This window comes from Lithobates pipiens, unplaced genomic scaffold, assembly GCF_037356315.1.
Source record: "Lithobates pipiens isolate NorthernLeopardFrog02 unplaced genomic scaffold, aLitPip1_a1.2 Scaffold_19, whole genome shotgun sequence".
In the NCBI taxonomy this organism is placed as follows: domain Eukaryota; kingdom Metazoa; phylum Chordata; class Amphibia; order Anura; family Ranidae; genus Lithobates; species Lithobates pipiens.
Window position 1 is genome coordinate 370932072 of NW_027507764.1, and position 20356 is coordinate 370952427.

At 42.4% G+C, this 20356-nt stretch overlaps 1 protein-coding gene across 5 annotated transcripts in view; it reads right to left on the reverse strand.

Moving 5' to 3' along the window:
* The window catches only part of DCDC2 (doublecortin domain containing 2), a 298898-nt gene that overhangs the window by 233828 nt on the left and 44714 nt on the right, over positions 1-20356 (reverse strand). For all 5 annotated transcript variants that reach the window (XM_077492274.1, XM_077492275.1, XM_077492273.1 and 2 more), the window contains exon 3: positions 15930-15981. In XM_077492274.1, the coding sequence (XP_077348400.1) occupies positions 15930-15981 (52 nt within the window). The remainder of the gene's footprint in view (positions 1-15929; positions 15982-20356) is intronic.

Below are 20356 nucleotides of genomic sequence, written 5' to 3' on the forward strand. Positions count from 1 at the left end.
ACAAATTTGCGAAAGGCCTCCGAGTCCACCAGTTTATATGGCAGTAGTTGGCGGGCTATGAGTTCTGACAAGCCAGCCGCCAACCGTTGGGCAAGAGGGTTATCCGGCGTCATCATTTTTTTACGCTCAAACATTAGGCCCACGGAAGCCTGCCTTTTTGCAGAAAAATGTGAGCTTGGCGTGATGGAAGGTGGAGTGGAGGACAATTGTGAGGAGAGAGGAGAAGGAGAAGTAGAAGACGAGGCTGGACGGTGAGAGCCTGCAGTGTGGCTTTGTGTGTTCCGTTGCTCCCACTGGGCTCGGTGATGGCTGCTCATGTGCCTTCTTAAGGCGGTCGTCCCTAGGTGAGTATTGGGCTTACCGCGACTAACGCGTTGACTGCAAAGATTGCAGATGGCAACGCTATTGTCAGCAGCGGACACGTTAAAAAAAGCCCACACTGCGGAGCCATGTGCCGGTGTCCTGGGAGCGCCAGATGTGACCGTACATGGTCGATGACTCGCTCCTGATACATTTGCAGTCTGCTTTGTCCCTGCTGTGCAATGTAAGTCATTGCTGCTTCTCCTCCCTATCTGCTGGTCCATATCTCCCTCTGAACTCCCCTCCTCTTCCTCTCTTGTGGGCACCCACGTGACATCACTAGACACGTCATCATCAACGTCACCTTCCCCACCGCTATAAGTAGAGTAGGCAGCAACACCGGGGACCAACCTCCTCCTTGGGCTGATCTGGGTACTGGCGTCAGACTGCTGAGTAGCGCTTGTTGCTACCTCCTCTTCCTGATCCAATACCAAGAGTGGCTGCGCATCAGAAATGTCCTCTTGATATGGATCGGAAAATAATTCCAGTGACTCAAGCGGAAGGTATGTGGTGGTGGTGGTGGTGGTCGTGTTGTTGGTGGTAGTGTCTTTGGGGGTGCACATAGCAGAGAGTGAAGAAGAGGGTGCAGATCGAGAGGATGAGGAGGGTGCAGAAGAGTAAGGCTGAGCGAGCCACTCAACCAAGTCTGGTGCATCCTTTAAAGTAATTGAACGCACCTTCTGCAACTTCCCACTTTGGCTCAAGCCTGTTGCTCCTGCCCTACCCCTACCACCCCTGCGGAAGGGCCTGCCTCTTCCTCTGCATGTCATTTTTTAAATGACCCTGTGACAAAACTCTTAGTCCCTATACCGCTGAAGGACTGCTGCAGTATAGGTGAGCGGTCAGCAGTGGTGCACGTCAACCCTATCTATTGTGGACCTATAGCGGTCCTTACAGAACAGCAGACTGTACCGCACTCAAGCCTATGTACCGTAGCACCCTATACCAAGTTACCAGTCCTTATAAGAACTTTTGTGGACCAAGCAGGTTGTGTATTAGTGTTTAGCAGACTGTACGTCAGTCCCTATACCGCTGAAGGACTGCTGCAGTATAGGGCAGCGGTCAGCAGTGGTGCACGTCAACCCTATCTATTGTGGACCGATAGCGGTCCTTACAGAACAGCAGACTGTACCGCACTCAAGCCTATGTACCGTAGCACCCTATACCAAGTTACCAGTCCTTATAAGAACTTTTGTGGACCAAGCAGGTTGTGTATTAGTGTTTAGCAGACTGTACGTCAGTCCCTATACCGCTGAAGGACTGCTGCAGTATAGGGCAGCGGTCAGCAGTGGTGCACGTCAACCCTATCTATTGTGGACCGATAGCGGTCCTTACAGAACAGCAGACTGTACCGCACTCAAGCCTATGTACCGTAGCACCCTATACCAAGTTACCAGTCCTTATAAGAACTTTTGTGGAACAAGCAGGTTGTGTGTTAGTGATTAGCAGACTGTACGTCAGTCCCTATACCAATGAAGGACTGCTGCAGTATAGGGCAGCGGTCAGCAGTAGTGCACGGCAACCCTATGTATTGTGGACCGATAGCGGTCCTTACAGAACAGCAGACTGTACCGCACTCAAGCCTATGTACCGTAGCACCCTATACCAAGTTACCAGTCCTTATAAGAACTTTTGTGGACCAAGCAGGTTGTGTATTAGTGTTTAGCAGACTGTACGTCAGTCCCTATACCGCTGAAGGACTGCTGCAGTATAGGGCAGCGGTCAGCAGTGGTGCACGTCAACCCTATGTATTGTGGACCGATAGCGGTCCTTACAGAACAGCAGACTGTAACGCACTCAGGCCTATGTACCGTAGCACCCTATACCAAGTTACCAGTCCTTATAAGAACTTTTGTGGACCAAGCAGGTTGTGTGTTAGTGATTAGCAGACTGTACGTCAGTCCCTATACCAATGAAGGACTGCTGCAGTATAGGGCAGCGGTCAGCAGTAGTGCACGGCAACCCTATGTATTGTGGACCGATAGCGGTCCTTACAGAACAGCAGACTGTAACGCACTCAGGCCTATGTACCGTAGCACCCTATACCAAGTTACCAGTCCTTATAAAAACTTTTGTGGACCAAGCAGGTTGTGTGTTAGTGTTTAGCAGACTGTGCGTCAGTCCCTATACCGCTGAAGGACTGCTGCAGTATAGGGCAGCGGTCAGCAGTGGTGCACGTCAACCCTATCTATTGTGGACCGATAGCGGTCCTTACAGAACAGCAGACTGTACCGCACTCAAGCCTATGTACCGTAGCACCCTATACCAAGTTACCAGTCCTTATAAGAACTTTTGTGGACCAAGCAGGTTGTGTATTAGTGTTTAGCAGACTGTACGTCAGTCCCTATACCGCTGAAGGACTGCTGCAGTATAGGGCAGCGGTCAGCAGTGGTGCACGTCAACCCTATGTATTGTGGACCGATAGCGGTCCTTACAGAACAGCAGACTGTAACGCACTCAGGCCTATGTACCGTAGCACCCTATACCAAGTTACCAGTCCTTATAAGAACTTTTGTGGACCAAGCAGGTTGTGTGTTAGTGATTAGCAGACTGTACGTCAGTCCCTATACCAATGAAGGACTGCTGCAGTATAGGGCAGCGGTCAGCAGTAGTGCACGGCAACCCTATGTATTGTGGACCGATAGCGGTCCTTACAGAACAGCAGACTGTACTGCACTCAGGCCTATGTACCGTAGCACCCTATACCAAGTTACCAGTCCTTATAAAAACTTTTGTGGACCAAGCAGGTTGTGTGTTAGTGTTTAGCAGACTGTGCGTCAGTCCCTATACCGCTGAAGGACTGCTGCAGTATAGGGCAGCGGTCAGCAGTAGTGCACGGCAACCCTATGTATTGTGGACCGATAGCGGTCCTTACAGAACAGCAGACTGTAACGCACTCAGGCCTATGTACCGTAGCACCCTATACCAAGTTACCAGTCCTTATAAGAACTTTTGTGGACCAAGCAGGTTGTGTGTTAGTGATTAGCAGACTGTACGTCAGTCCCTATACCAATGAAGGACTGCTGCAGTATAGGGCAGCGGTCAGCAGTAGTGCACGGCAACCCTATGTATTGTGGACCGATAGCGGTCCTTACAGAACAGCAGACTGTACCGCACCCAAGCCTATGTACCGTAGCACCCTAGACAGACCAAGTTACCAGTCCTGATAAAGAGCTTTGTGGAACAAGTGAGTTGTGAATGATTAGCAGACTGCAGCAGAAGGGCAGCAGTCAAGTATAATATTCTTTCTATATTTGGAAGAAAGAATATTATACGTGTACAAGCCTATTACCGTACCACTGATACCAGTCCTGAAAAGAACCTTTGTGGAACTAATAGTAACAGCAAGTCTTTAAAATTATCCTCACTGCCTGACACACTGCTTCCTGCCTGTCCCTATACAAATTGGCAAAAAAGAGTAGGCTGGAACGATTAGCTGGAACAGCTCTTTTGTGGACCTGATAGTAACAGCTAATGATGATGATGATGATGATGATGAAGAAAGACTAATCTGGCTGAGCTGTCCCTAAAATAGCAGCATACAGCGCTCTGTCCCTTTATCTAAACTGACAAAAGAAACTCAGGCTGCTGACCTAACACCTATACCAGTCCTGAAAAGAACTTTTGTGTACCAAATAGCTAGCGTTTTCTCTGTCCCTACTCCACACAGGATCCTTTCCCTACAGTGACAGAAGAAAGAATGTAAAATGGCCACCGGATCGGGTGTATTTATAGGTTAGGGGGAATGTCCAAGTGTCCATGAGCTGTCATGTCTCAATTGGTTGTCCTGTAACACATGATAAACGTGTCACGAAAGGTTAAAGTTCTTGTATACATTAAACACGTAAGTCCGCCGGGGCGAACGACGGAAAAAGGCGTTCGAACCCGCGGACGGCGAAAGTCGGAAATTCGCCGCGAAACGACCGCCGGGCGAACCGTTCGGCCATCACTAGAGCTTACAATCTAAGAGGGAGGGTCAAGAGATACAAGGAGGTAATAACTGTGGGGGATGCCTGCCAAGCACAGGAACAGGCATTCACAAGCTACAGCGTACGTATGCAGAATTTTCTAACACGTGTGGTTTGCGATTACATCTATGCACCTACATTTCAGTGTAGATCAGCTAAGCCAAGGTGTGCCTGAATTAAAACATTCTTTTGAATCGATCTCTAATGGATGTTAGCATTAGTATTCTGCCCAGTTCTGGTCACCAATCCTCACAAAGGATGTGCTTGAGCTGGAGAGAGTCCAGAGAAGGGCAACAAAATTATTATGGGAACTGGAGGACCCCAATTACGAGGAAAAACTACAAGCGCTCAGTTTATTCTCCCTGGAGAAGAGACGCTTGAGAGGAGATAGGATAATCATATACAAATATCTTAATGGTGATCCCAGCATAAGTATGAAACTTTTCAGTCCCAGAGAATGTAAGAAAACACAGGGCCACGCAATGAGATTGGAAGAGAAGCGGTTTAACCTTAAGCTGCGTAGGGGGTTTTTCACTGTCAGGGCGGTAAGGATGTGGAACTCTCTTCCACAATCTGTGGTGTCAGCAAGAAGTATTGATAGTTTTAAAAGATTCTTGGACAGCCATCTTACCGAACACAATATACGGGGATATGAGAAATGATTATCTACACAAATACACACCAACACAGGTTGAAATGGATGGACTGTTGTCTTTATTCAACCTTACATACTATGTAACTATGTAAATGTAGATCAGTGGTCTCCAAACTGCGGCTCTTTGTTTGCTTTTATCAGGCCCTTGGGACACTATTTCATCCACTGATACCAACAATGGGGCATAATTCTCCCCCACTGAGACCAGTGAAGGGGTACAATTCCTCCCAAATACACCAACAATGGGGCACAATTCCTCTCAATTACACAAACGATGGGGCACAATTCCTCCCAATGACACCAACAATCGGGAAAAATGACACCAATGATGGGACACAATTCATCCCACTGACACCAACGATGAGGTACAACTCCTACCGACGCCAACAAAGTTGCACAATTCCTTGTAATAACACCAACAATTGGGCTCAATGACAACAACGATGGGGTACAATTCTTCTCAATGACATCAACAATTGCACCCAATGACACTGACAATGGGGCACAATTTCTCCCGATAACACCGTCAATTGGACCCAATGACACCATTGGTGGGGCTCAATTCCGCTTAATGACAACAACAATGGAGCACAATTCCTCCCACTGACACTGAAGATGGTGCATTGTTTATTCCCACTGATGTCAGGACCTTTTCAACTTCCAGTCGCCACAGTCCAGCCCTCCAAAGTCCGAGGAACAGTAAACCGGGCCCCTGGTTAGAAAGTTTGAAGACCTCTGATGTAGATAAACAGTAGAAATAAACCACATCAAGTGTGATCTACTAACATTAGGGTATATTCACACCACTGGGATTGTGATAGGCAGCTAATCTAATACAGTCCCGCCATATGAATAGGCAAAATACCTTGTCTCCCTATCTGTGGTGGTGTGTAGGCAGTTTGCTGTGGAAAAAAAGTCCTGCATGTAGTACTTTTTTCAGCACAGCACAGTGCAAGGCAATCCAGTGCCTCACACCATGCTGCTGGCAGTTGAACTTTATGAGATGTCTGTGTGACAGCTCAAGAATGTTTGTTTAAAAAACAAAAAGGGAACAGTGCAATGCGCCAAGATCGGTACATCAGCATTGCACTGATCCAGCCAGGCCGCACTGCATCTGAAATGCAGCGGCTGGTATGAGCATACCCTAAGTCTAAGTCCACACTGAAATACAGCTTTGAAATTGTGCGACTTCACTTGAAATCGCACGATTTCAAAGCCGCATATCAGTGTGATTTCAAGTACGACTTGGCTGACATCTGTGCGACTTCATGCACAGCTGTTAATGCAATTCGCACCTGAAATTGCCAAAAGTAGTGCAGGAACTACTTTTTCAAATCGTTGCGGCACCACAAAGTCGGCGTCGCACTGATTTTAACAGTTCCATTGCCGATAATAGGGTGCAGCTTGTAATGCGATTTTTTCCTGTCAAATCGTATGACAAGTTGCACTGGTGTGAACGGGGGCTAAAAGAGGCTGTAGAAAAAGCCTAATTTGTAAAATACTTCACTAAGCCATACACCGAGGGATATTTTCTGCACATTTAGAGCATGCCAAGAAAATCAAGCACTAGCTGTCATATAAGTTTCCATTTGCTGGTTCTTGCAATAGAATCTGCAATAATAAAAAGCTTTTCTTCATACGGGAGCATAGCATGTTGGATTTTTTTTTTTACTTACAGAAGGTACAAAAGCAGCGTTATGTGCACATTTGCTATGCAGGACAAACTAGGAGTGCTCTGTATACACGAATCATCATTGTTCAAACTGCTAGATATGTTCAGGGATCACGATTGCTACATGCACAGATAATTTTACTGTGACGATGTATCCCTATTCTTAATCATTAGCTTCAGTAAATGATCCCCATGTTTTTTTATTTTATTGTAGCATATTATATAATATACCACAATACTGGCTATATTTTCCATGATATACGTTCATGTGAAGGCAGATTGCTACTGATCAGGCCAAAACTAAACATAGGCTTGTCTGCAAAATAATGGAGGACCTTTTTGCTTGGGGACAGATCAAAGCTTAAATGGTGATTGTTGCCACTAGTCTATTCCCGGTAGACCTATTTGCCTTGAACAACATCCATAAAGGTTTATGCACACAGCTACCTCTGGGGATACAATTGCATTTTGTTGTACCAAAAACAATTGTGTTTGTTCACCAGCTATGCCAGGTTTATTCCACATGGCATGATCAAGTTGTAACTAGTGTCTATGGAGAAGACACAACAGACATTCAGGTGTAAACTGTATTTATCTGTTCACATAACTCTGCACAAACTAATAAAACAACAAGAGACTAGAAAAGAACTGATCATAGGCCAGCTACCTCCAATGGCAGGACAACAGTAAAGAGGTGTAAAACGGAGTTTAGGAGCAAGTACCAATTTTAATGAGACAGAGAATATAAGCTTCCATTAGCAGCATTAGAAAATCATCAGAACAATTAGGTATCAGTTGTAATAAAATAAAAAAAAAGGCATAATTCACCTTTTCTATGTAAGTAAGGGTCGCCAGTAGATAAAAACAAACTGTGCACCTTTGGCCAAATTTGAAAAATGTCCTTGCTATACGTGTAGGCCATTTACGCATTTCCTGAAGCTTGACTAAAAAAACTCAGAGATCGCATCCCATCCTGACTTATTGCTAGGGCGTTGCTAAGAGACTCCCATTTGTTAGCCCTTGATTTTTTCCGACGGATTTTGTCTGAAACTGGTGTTGCATACACACGGTCGGAAAAAGTTGTCGGAAAATCCGATCGTTCAGAACGTGATGACGTTCGTTCGTTATGGCGAGACTACATTGAGGCTAGTAGCCAATAGCTTTGGTCTCGTAATTTGATCTGAGCATGCGTGGCAATTTTTCCGATCGGAATTCTCTACAAACGATCGGAAAAAGTCCGATCGGATCATGTTGTTGGAAAATTTTATCAAACAGTCCGATGGAGCCCACACATGTGGGAGTTCTCAGTCAGGCTTTGGAAGGCACATAAATGGCCTACACCTAAGGCAAGGGCATTATTCAGGTTTGGTTAAAGCTGCACAGTTTTTACCTACAGGTACCCCTTACCTGTGTAGTCAGTTTTTTGGTAAAGATGAGCTGTTACTTAAAAGTATTTAGCTGCTTAGACTTGTCCAACTCTGGTATAGAAGGACAGTAATGTCCAGAAGTCGCAGAGAACCACTGTGGAACAAGAGCTGCATACATAGCAAAAAAAGCCCTTTCTAAATATTATTTTGTCACAACACATACTTATATAGATATTTGTTCTGCTTGCGCACAAGTTGCAGTTTTGTTGAGCATCATTCACTCTAGAGTGGCAAGGGCTCAAATAGCACATCATGTTGCATTTGCTGAACCCCAAAGAGTTTTGGCAAATGATGATACTATGTCAAGACCAATGATGTCATTAGTTCATTATTCTATATCAAGGAAAGGGGAATACCCTTTTTATTTTGGCGTGATAGCCTAATATACCATCAATTGTTTTACATAAGAGGAGGCTCAGTAGTAGCTCAAAAAAAACCTCAGGTAGGACCACGTAGCACAGGTGGTCTAGTAATGCTTGAGAACCCAACTGGAAGCAAATAGACTGTGGGATAGACTATTCACATATTGTTCTAGAGATAATAGATGGATGGAAGACTAAACTTTATTTGAATTCAGATACTTGAAAAAGAGGACTTCAGTAAAATAATGGGTCATTGTCTCCTTAGGACTCCAGGTGTCTATTTTCAGAATCATCTCCATTCACTCTATAGTGAACAGAACACATGTGAAAAGCAACAAATGCATTCAAGAAGCATGAATAAAAATAAGCAATAAAGCAAGCAAACCAGTCGTTATGGTTTGTTAAATCTTTATATTTGTTATGTGACTACCAATCATGTACATATGCCAAATGAGCTCTCAATTCTCATTGATAGGTAGTGCCAGCACATTTGCTTATTAAAACGGAGGTCTGCCCTTTCCTACAAAAATGTAAAGTCAGCAGCTACACATACTCAGCTGCTGCTTACTTTTAATAATAGGACGCTTACCTGTCCTGGAGTCCAGCGATGTCGGCACCACAGCTGATGTTTCCATCAGCTGTCGGATGCTGCCGCCACCATTGTGGGTAAGGGAACCCAGCAGTGTAGCCTTACGGTTTTATAAAATGACAGTTACCAGTTTTGGATTTTTTTTTTTATAAAAGGCAGGAACCTTGGCTCTGGGCATTTCAAGCGTACCAGCAGTTCTTAGTGCAGAAAACTTTTAGTGCAAGACCTATGAAGATTCAATGGAGCAGCTAGCAGTGCAGCATGTGGTAACTTAGCGACAGAAGTGATTACTTTAGTTTTAGGATTAGTTGAGTGGTTAGGTTAGTTTAGTGTTAAAGTAGAATTAAAGGCAAAACTTTTTTTTATCAAGGAAGATTTATATAGCCCCTGTCAGTTTTTTCTTTTCCGCCATCTGTGTCCCATTGTGGAGATTTTCCTTCACTCCCTATCCCATAGCCAAACAGGAAGAGAGAGGAAATCAAATTAAGGGAATCCCTTGGGGACCCCCAGGTCACTAGAACCAGTGTCCCCATTGTAAGATTTCCTATTTTTTTAAAAGTTTTGCCCTTAGTTATACTAAGGTAAGGTGTTGGTGGTTTATTTTAACTATAGCTCCCAGCTGTCCCTGATTTTGAGGGACTGCCCCTAATTTGGAGGGACTGTCCCTGACTTGAAACAAAGTCCCTCTTTCCGGTGTGAAATATATATATATAGATGTATATAAAATGCACAATTTATCTTTAAAAAATAGTTTCAACTCCCTCATGCATAGCTTGCGCTACCCTTCCCCCAATTCCCCCCCCCCCCCCCTTATTTTTTTCTTTAAATTTTTTTTTCTTCTCCTCTTTTTCTTTTCCACACATATTTGTTCTAGACAAAAAAAAAAATCACTAAGGCTGCGTACACACGGGCGGATTGTCTGCCCAACTAAGTTCGTCAGACAATCCGACAGACAGTCCGTCCAACTTTTAAATGAACGGACTTGACCACACACGATGAACAGACAGTCCGCTGAAAGCTTGCGCGATGACGTGTACAGCACGTACGATGGGACTAGAAATACGACGTCCAATACACTGCAATGCAACCTTCAGCGTGTAAATCCTTTCTGAGCATGCGCCATACTTAGTCTGTCCAACTTGCCTACACACGAGCGGACTGTCCGCTGAAACCAAGTTTGGACGGACAAAATTACGGAAATTCCGAAAGACTTAGTCCGTCAGACTGTCCGCTGAAAAAGTCCGCTGAAGCCCACACACGAGCGGATTGTCCGCTGAAACACGTTTCAGCGGACTAAGTGTGTACGCGGCCTAATAGTTAAATAATGGCAAATAAAATGCGGTAAAATAATGCATGCGGTAAATCAGTTGTGAAAGTTCAGTTCACTAAGAATTTTGCATTAAATAACTCATTTTCTGTGGTAATTTATCGCACATGTTGGTGGTTAAGGGTTGTGTAAGGTAAATTCCTTACAACATTTTACGTTTTAACATATTTTTTATTTTTCTTTTGCAAAAAACATTTTTTTTACAGTAATCTGTATTTGGAGGCATTGAAATCTTCTCAATGTTCTAACCTGTGTTGAACTCTTTTACTAAATCCATCATGCCATACATTAAAAATATGTGTTTTTTTGTAAATCTATGGCCTATTACAGCTGTTGAAAGGGCTCTTTACTAGATTGTTCTGTTTTGGGGCCAATTCTGTGCTGCTGCTTTTTTTTATATTGTGGAAACTAATTTTTTTGTTAATTTTTTTTTTTTTTTATGTTCCTATCCACTTTTGTTGCACTTTTGTAAACAATGTAAAAAAAAAATATATATATATATATATATATATATATATCATTTTTTATTTTTATTTTTTTTGTTCTTGATGTTACAAATTTAGCCAATGTTTACATACAAATTGTACTGAACGTCATGCCTGTTTGATTGAATAAAAAAAAAAAGTTCTTGTGTACTTGTGATGTAATGCCACATTTTTATTTGCCATATTTTTGTTTGTCCACTGCTGGTGGAATAGTGTGAACGTTTTGTGTATGTCCTCTGTGCGTTGAATTAGACCCATTTGAGACTTTGAGGGTAGTATTGCACCCCTTTGGAACAGTACTCCTCCCTGTGGGTGTTCTGTGGGTGGAATTAGGCCCCTTTCTGTGAGTTGAATTAGACACTCACTGGGTGGAATGCCCCTTACTGGGGGTTTGAATAGGCCCCTCTTTCAGGTACCACACTGGTTACCGCCACCAAAAGGATTGTGTTAACTATCGCACCTTTTTTTAGTTCCTGTTTCATTTGTGAATTGGACTTAAGAGATTACCGCACGATTTCTTGTGCTATTTACCTTCAGTTTTTTTTTTTCATTGTTTACCGCAAATGTTATGTTATTTGTTTTTTTAATGAATTGGACTTTATTTACCGCATGCAATAATTTATGCAAATGAGTAACATAATACCCTTACCGCATGTGGTAAAGCTTAGTGAATTTACCCCATAGTTAGGATTCAAAGGTTAAAGTGGAAGTAAACCCATTGATTTAAACAATTAAAAAAAAAGGCATGCCGGGAATGCTAACTGCACATTGGCTGTGCTCTCAGCCAAACTATCAAACCATCCAATGGCTGGTGTCATAACGAATCACATGTGCAGCACCATAGTAGTTTAAGTGTGGGAGGGTTAAGAGTTTAGAGGTAACTTTAGGGGTGGGTTAATTATTGGTGAAATGTAAGGGTTAAGCCTAGTACACACATGCTGAATGTCAGATGGCATCAACCTGTCCAATAGGAACCAGTCGACATTCGCCCGTAAGTACGGAAGCCAGTCCAACAGAAGCCGGCCTCTGTCAAAGGGTCATGACCTAAAAAGGTCTGCGGCTGGCTCCCGATCAGCGCTCTGAGCCAATGGCTGAGAGTGCTGACCGAAGTGTTCTGGTGGGGGGGGCTGTCCTCCTGTTTTTTAACCACTTCCCACCCGGCCAATGTGCATATACGGCCAGGTGGGAGCTCTCTACTTCTGAGTGGACATTCCTGAACGTCCATCAGAAGCAGGGGGATCGCGCGTGCCCGCGCAGCGGCGCGATCCCGATGCGCCCGTGTCACCCGGACACGGCGCATCTCGGATCGGCAGGAGGGCTCTGTGATTGGCCCTCCTGATCACATGACGGCCGTGTCCAATCACGGCCGTCATGTGATGTAAACAAACAGCCGGTTGCTAGGCTCCTCCTCTCCTCACACAGAAATCATCGCTGAGGAGAGGAGAGCAGATCGCTGCAGCCGGCTGATGGTCAGTGAGTATGAGCTTTTTTTGTATAGCTTTTTACTCACTGATCACCAGCCTAGTGTAAACACACAACACACCACACAGTATAAACACAATGTCCCCACATATGTCCCCAAAACACACATGTCCTCGAAACATACATGTCCCCAAATAATAAAAACACATGTCCCTAATAATAAAAACACCTGTCCCCCACATATGTCCCACTAAAATCACATGTCCCAATGATTATCTGCACACATATGTACATGATCATTTGCGTACATATGTCCGTGATCACACAAACCAATTATTATACACTTAACTAAATTTTTTTTACCAAAGACATGTAGCAGAATACATTGTGGCTTAAATTTATGACAAAATTCGATTTTATTGGATTTCTTTTAAAATAGAAAGAAGAAAATATTGTTTTTTTTCCAAATTTCCGCTTTTTTTCCGCTTATATCACAAATAAATGAAAAACGGAGTTGTTAATAAATAACACCAAAATAAAGCTCTGTTTGTGCAAACAAAATGATAACAATTTAATTTGGGTACAGCGTAGCATGACCGCGCAATTGTCATTGAAATTGTGAGAACGATGAAAGCTGAAAATTGGGCTGGGAAGGAAGGGGGCGAAAGTGCCCTGTATTGTAGTGGTTAAGGGTTAAATGTTAAGTGTTCAAAAAGCGGTTAGGATAAGTTTTAGATAGTTGTCAGCATTAGGGACACTTTTTGGGTGAGTGGTGTGTAGTGGAACTTTAAACCCCCCCCCAAGCTGTCAACACTAAAACCTAAGATCTCACAATTCATCACAATAAAGTTAATAAATTGCTGTAGAATCACATTGCTTAGTCAATTTTGAAACACATTACTTAGTTAACCTAAAAATGACTGGTATGATCATGAGATGAACATCCTGCTGCTGTGACAATAGTTTTGCATAGTAAACAAAACAATTGTCCTGGTATCAACGGAATGCTGTAACTATACCCTAAAGACATAAACAACAAAAGGATTGTATTACTTTCTGCAATGTGTATGTGTATGTGTATGTGTGTGTGTGTGTTTCTCGGTAACAAAGTAAATTTAGGAAGTGAATCAAGTTCACCTGTAATGTGAAGGGACTACATAGAGTTAGTACTTACTTTGAAATAAAGTAGGTTACTGATTACTAAGATGAAAGTTCTACTATACTGTTGCAGAACTGGCTAATTTGTACTACGAAGAACGATCTGGCTTAATTAAGCAAAGCAATGCACATAACAATCATGATAGGGTTAATTCATAAAACAGAGAAAGAAAGAAGTACAAAATTAGAGTTGTAGCCCAAAAACACCCAATCAGGTTTCACTTTGTGGAATCACTAAACTGGAATTTTAATTTAACAAACTGACACCTTTGTTATTTTTTTTTTTATTTTTTTTTAAACTGGCAACAAATCTGTTGTGCTTGGGTCAACAAGGTTGATTTACTAAAGCCAAATAGGCTGTTTCATTTGCATGGGAAAGTGCACTTTGCAAAGCACATTTCCCATAGCTGTGGTGAATGTGGTAAACATTTTCCAAAGAACATCCAATCAAGAGCAAGGGAAAAAAAATGAATTTTTGCTTGGACATAATTGGATGATGGAAGTCAGCAGAGTTTCACCTCATTCACTAAGCTAAGGGTAAGTTCTTTTGCAAACTGCAAAATACCTTGCAAAGTGACTATTTGCCTTTGCCCTTTTTTTTGTAAGTTGATATTACATAAATACTAGAGCTGGGCGATTAATCGTTAAGAATCAAAATTGCGATCTTTTTCTCTTCCCAATCTTCAAAACAGCATGTCACGATTCTTTCTAACAAGTGCAGAGAGTTCTCACAGCTGGGAAAGGAAAATAAAAAATAAAAAATTGGGGCAGCCTGCCAAGTTTAAAGTGGATGTAAACCCCAAATGTATTTATTTTTTGATGTCATAATGTAGAGTATAAGATTTCCTATCATTTGAGCCCAGTCGTTGCCACAAAGATTTAATCCAGCTCTGAGCAAAGAAAAACGTTGTCAAATCCTCCCCCTTGCTGTGAGTGACAGGTGATTTACATATCTCGTGCACTAGCCTAAAGCCCCGTACACACGAGAGGACTTATGTCCGACAGACTTCCGAAGGAGTTCTGCCGGAGTTCCGACGGAGTTCTGACGGACTTTTCGGCGGAGCGGACTTGGCCACACACAATCACACTAAACTCCGACGGATTCGAACGTGATGACGTACGACTGGATTCGAATAAGGAAGTTCATAGCCAGTAGCCAATAGCTGCCCTAGCGTCGGTTTTAGTCCGTCGGAATAGCATACACACCCGCGAATTTTTCGAAGGGACCGAGTCCGGCGGAGTTCCTTCGGAAAAATTTGAAGCATGTTCCATAGTCTAAAGTCCTTCGGACTTTGGCGAGTCAAAAGTCCGTTGCAGCCCACACACGATCGAATAGTCTGACGGACTCAGTCCGTCCGACTTTGGATGTTGAAAAGTCCGCTCGTGTGTACGGGGCTTAATTATTTTTTCATTCCCTCCCACTCCTTTCTTCTGCAGCTCTGCAAGGATTGGCTGTTCCACACCTCAGCATGATTTGGCATGCTGAAGTCATGTGGGGACTTTTCTGGGGTTTGACTGGATGTTAGCGATCATAGCAGAAGCTCAGTGTAAGAAATGCACAGGAGAAAATGCATATTGATAAGGGGAGTGTAGAGGTGGGCGGGGAGTTTACTGGCATCACAACTCCACCCACTGAGCCCTGGAAAACAGACCCACCCACAAAATCTGCAGTTTTTCGGGTCTCATAGCAGACAGAGGGGAGACATTTGACAGATAATTATACATGCAGGAGGCATGTATATCCTTCTACCCTGTTTCCCCTAAAATAAGACCTAGTGTGATTGTCGGTGATATCTGCAATAAAAGCCCTACCCCCCAAATAAGCCCTAGTTAAAGTCCTTGTAGGTCTTCTTTTCAGGGTAGGGCTTATTTTTGAGGAAACAGAGTAGGGCTTATTTGGGTGGTAGGGCTTATATTGCAGCCAACACTGACAATCACGCTAGGTCTTATTTTAGGGGAAACAGGGTAGATAACCAATATTGCAGTAGTTTAGAAAGGATGAGAGTGGGTTTACATCCACTTTAATCTCAACATTTAAATAAGTAGAAACAAAGTATCTTTTAGTTCTTTTATCAAAGGAAAGAACTACAGCACGTAAATGAAGGAAGTTTAACCATTTAAAGACCAAACCATTTCTGACCTTTGTTGATTACAAGTAAAAATCATTATTTTCTGCTAGAAAATTACTTTGACCACCCAAACATTATATATATTTTTTAGAATAAAATGGTGGTTGTTGCAATATTTTATGTCACACCGTAGTTGCACAGCGGTCTTTCAAACACATATTTTATTTTTTTTTAAATACACTTTAATGAATTAAAAAAAAAAAAAAAAAAAAACAGTAAAGTTAGCCCAATTTTTTTGTATAATGTGAAAGATGTTACACCACAAAAATAGTGATCTTTAGTCGAAGCAAAAAAAATCGTGATTCTCATTTTAGCCAAAATCGTGCAGTTCTAATATATACTGGTCAAAAGTTAATAGCAGAAAAAAAATTATACCTGACTCAGAGGGTCTACCGTCTTTCTCTTGTTCTCTCCAATATGTACGTAGCTAAAAGAAAAAAAATGAAATATGTTAAATCAAACTATGTTGGCTACGTGTCTAAATACAGCCATTAAAAAGCCGTTACACACACTAAAAGAAGATAGTGGTACAAAGATATACATATATCCAGGAATCCAATGCATTTGAAAATGATAAGTGAAACCTAAGGTACACATAAAAGTCTTTATACACTTTACTAATGTAGTCATTCTTGGCTATGTGAGCCTGTGTTCACTTCAAACATTCACAAACAATCATGTTCATTCTTTGTTGTTTTTTTTTATTCCCTTGCAAGGGATTTGTTTCTATGAATTTGTTAAGGTTAAAGTGCATCTGTCATCAGAATTTAAAATGATATAAAGATTTCCACATTGTATTTAAATTATTTCTAGGCTACTTCTATTAATTTGAACACTCTTGAAATTTGTACACTTAGTATCCCACACATTTACCTTTTTGAATTCTGTGACATGTATTCACTATGCCCTATGAGTAAGCAGTGTTGTGTCCCAGAATTCACAGAGCTTGCGTTCTGAACTACAGAGGTGCTAAGAGGAGAAGCGAGAATACAGGAATCACTGCTTGTAGGCAGCAAGGTACCATGGGACATGTAGTCCTTAGAAATTGAAAGTAAACAGCAGAGGAGAAGCTGCAAAGCATGCTGAGAATTTGTGTAAAGAGTTGTGGAAAGAGATGGCCAGCAGATAGGCAACAAGAAAGGAGATTTTTAACTAAACCTATATTGGATTGCCAATAATCACTCTTGCTTTGTATTGCTATTATAATGCTGATGGTATAAAATGAAAGTGCATGCTGTGACTATAGATTTGCTTTAAATTCACCAACCGTGAAAATCATCCCCAATAAAGCACTAGTTAATCTCATCAGGAGTGAAAATGATGGCATAAAAAAAAATCAACCCAATGTAATAAAATTATAAATGTGAAAATCTTTTTTTTTTTTGTCTAATAAACACATTTTAATGCTAGCTTTGAGCAAGAAGGAAGAAACGTGCAAACATTTTTCAACTAAGTCAAAGTGTTACCTCCAAGGTCATTAGCCTAGTGGTGGTGGCTACCTCTCTAGCTATGCCAGTGTCATAAAGCATTTTATCTATGGCTATAACTCAGGGGTCTTTCCATTCGGGGTCCAGACACTGTAGCAACAGCATTTATGATTTAATATAATAATGCTGTATATATGCACTTGCTGGTAATAGATACGTAAAATCTGTATTGAAAGACTGACCACTGGCATCTGACCTGGAACAAACGTGCAATTTTAAAAGTAGTGTGAAGTCAGAATTCCTTATCTGCATACTTTTCTCAGATCACTGACCAAAAATACTGAAGTTATTGCAACATGACAGCCAGGCAACTAACATTTTTGGAAAGAGAAGTCAGCAAAAGCAGACTACATATCCGTTCACTAAAGCTTAACTTTAACCACTTAACCACTTGCAGACCGGACCATTTTGCTGGTCAAAGACCAGACCACTTTTTGCGATTCGGCACTGCGTCGCTTTAACTGACAATTGCGCGGTCGTGCGACGTGGCTCCCAAACAAAATTGACGTCCTTTTTTTCCCACAAATAGAGCTTTCTTTTGGTGGTATTTGATCACCCCTGCAGTTTTTATTTTTTGCGCTATAAACAAAAATAGAGCGACAATTTTGAAAAAAACGCATTATTTTTTACTTTTTGTTATAATAAATATCCCCAAAAATATATAAAAAAAACATTTTTTTCCCTCAGTTTAGGCCGATACGTATTCTTCTACATATTTTTGGTAAAAAAAATCGCAATAAGTGATTATTGATTGGTTTGCGCAAAAGTTATAGCGTTTACAAAATAGGGATAGTTTTATAGCATTTTTTTAAATAATTTTTTATAGTTTTTTTTTTTACTAGTAATGGCGGCGATCAGCGATTTTTATTGTGACTGCGACATTGTGGGGGACCCATCGGACATTTTTGACACATTTTTGGGACCATTGTCATTTATACAGTATTTACTGCTATATAAATGCAGTGATTCCTGTGTAAATGACACTGGCAGTGAAAGGGTTAACCAGTGGGTGGCAGTGTAGGGGTTAAGTGTTCCTAGGGGTGTGTTACTAACTGTTGGGCTTTCATTTAGTGAACACTGATCTCTGCTCCAATCACATGGAGCAGAGATCAGCGTCACTAGTTGCTAGGCAGAATGGAGAAATGTTGTTTACACAGCATTTCCTCCATTCGGCCGCTCCGTGAGACGATCGCGGGGATGCCCGCGGCGATCGAGTCCGCGGGTCCCACGACCGGACTCACGGGGGTCCCGACCAGCGCGGGAGCGCGCCGCCGGCGGCGCGCTCCCGATGGCAGGGCGGCATTGAATATTGGACGTACCTGTACGCCAATATGCCTGCCCGTGCCATTCTGTCGACGTACATCGTCGTGCGCTGGTCGGGAAGTGGTTAAGGACCAGAAGAATTTACGCCGTTAATGGGCCATTTTTTGTTATATGGCACTGCACCGCTTTAACTGACAATTGCACGGTCGTGCCACGCTGTACCCAAACAAAACTGATGTCCATTTTTCCCACAAATAGAGCTTTCTTTTGGTGGTATTTGATCGCTTTTGCGGTTTTTATTTTTTGTGCTATAAACAAACAAAAAGCAACAATTTTGAAAAAAAAAACAATTTTTTCTACTTTTTGCTATAATACAGATCCAAAAAATATATATATAAAAAAATAATTTATTCATCGGTTTAGGCCGATATATATTCTTCTACATATCTTTGGTAAACAAATCGGAATAGGCATATATTGATTGGTTTGTGCAAAAGTTGGTGTGTCTATAAACTATAGGATAGATTAAGGGACTTTTATTTATTTTTTATTGTTTTTACTGGTAATGGCTGTGATCTGTGATTTGTAGCGTGACTGTGGCATTGCGTCGGACAAATCTGACCCCAAATTACACTTTTTTTCGACAATGACATTATTAAATTGATCAGGGTTATGAAAATGCAATGATTAATGTAAAAATAACACTGGCAGGGAAGGGGTTAACACTAGGGGGTGATCAAGGGGTTAAGTGTGTTCCCTAGGTGTGTTCCAACTGTAGGGGGGATGGGCTGCCTGGGACATGACAGAGATCACTGCTCCTGATCACTGGGAAGAGTATATCTCTCTCATGTCATCTGTCCAAATGGGGACCCGCCTTGTTTACAAAGGCAGATTGATCCCCATTCAGTCTCTGTACTAGGTGATTGCGGGTCGCTGGTGGACATTGGGTCCGCCTGACCCATGGGTACACTCCCGCAGCATGCAGTGGGCACGAGAATGCGGCAGCGGCGGCATGCCCTCGCAACTGCACCTGAACGAGCCGCCATACAGGTATGGCGATTCGCGCTGGAGAGCCAGCCTGCCACAGTACAAATGCTGGTCCTTAAGTGGTTAAAGCCGAATCAAGAAGGAAAAAAATATCCTTTGCAGTGGGGCTGTGCCTGCACTGTGAAGGTTAATTACTCGTTTTTATTTAGGGCAGGGGTCTCTAAACTTTCCAAAAAAAGGCCAGTTTATTGTCCTTTATGCCCCATACACACGGTGGGATTTTCTAACACAAAATGTGCGATCGGATCATGTTGTCGGAACATCTGACCGTGTGTGGGCTCCATCGGACTTTTTCCGTCTGATTTTCCGACGCACAAAGTTTGAGAGCAGGATCTAAAATTTTCCAACAAGAACATCCAATCGCATAAATTCCGATCGTGTGTAGACAATTTTGACAGACAAAGTGCCCCGCATGCTCAGAATGCTCAGAATAAACTAAGAGACGAAAGCTATTGGCTACTGGCCCGTTTATAGTCCTGACGTACATGTTTGACATCACCTCGTTCAGAACGATCGGAAATTTCGACAACTTTGTGCGACAGTATGTATGCAAGACAAGTTTGGGCCAAAATCCGTCGTAAAAAATCTGATGGATTTTGTGGTCGGAATGTCCGACCGTGTGTATGGGGCATAAGACTTTAGGAGGGGCCGGACTGTGGCCATTGGTAGTCGAAAAGGTCCTGACGTTAGTGGGAATAACCATCTTCACAATGTAACTCTCATCCCCACCCAAAATCATCCTCATCCATTTTCACAATGTAACTCTCAGTGGCGGCCCATCCATTAGGGTACCCAACCCCTCTATCCATGTGTCCGGCCCCCTAATGTACATGCAGGGTGCCGGACGCATGTATTCCAATGGGGGATTTTGAAGCATTTGATTAGAGCCAGAGGCTCTAATAGGCTTCAAAATAGGGTGGGCTCAGGGCGCAGAGCACTGCGTCCGAAGCCCACCCAGGTGTGAGTCAATAGCAAATGAATATTGTATTATACTATTGTAACATT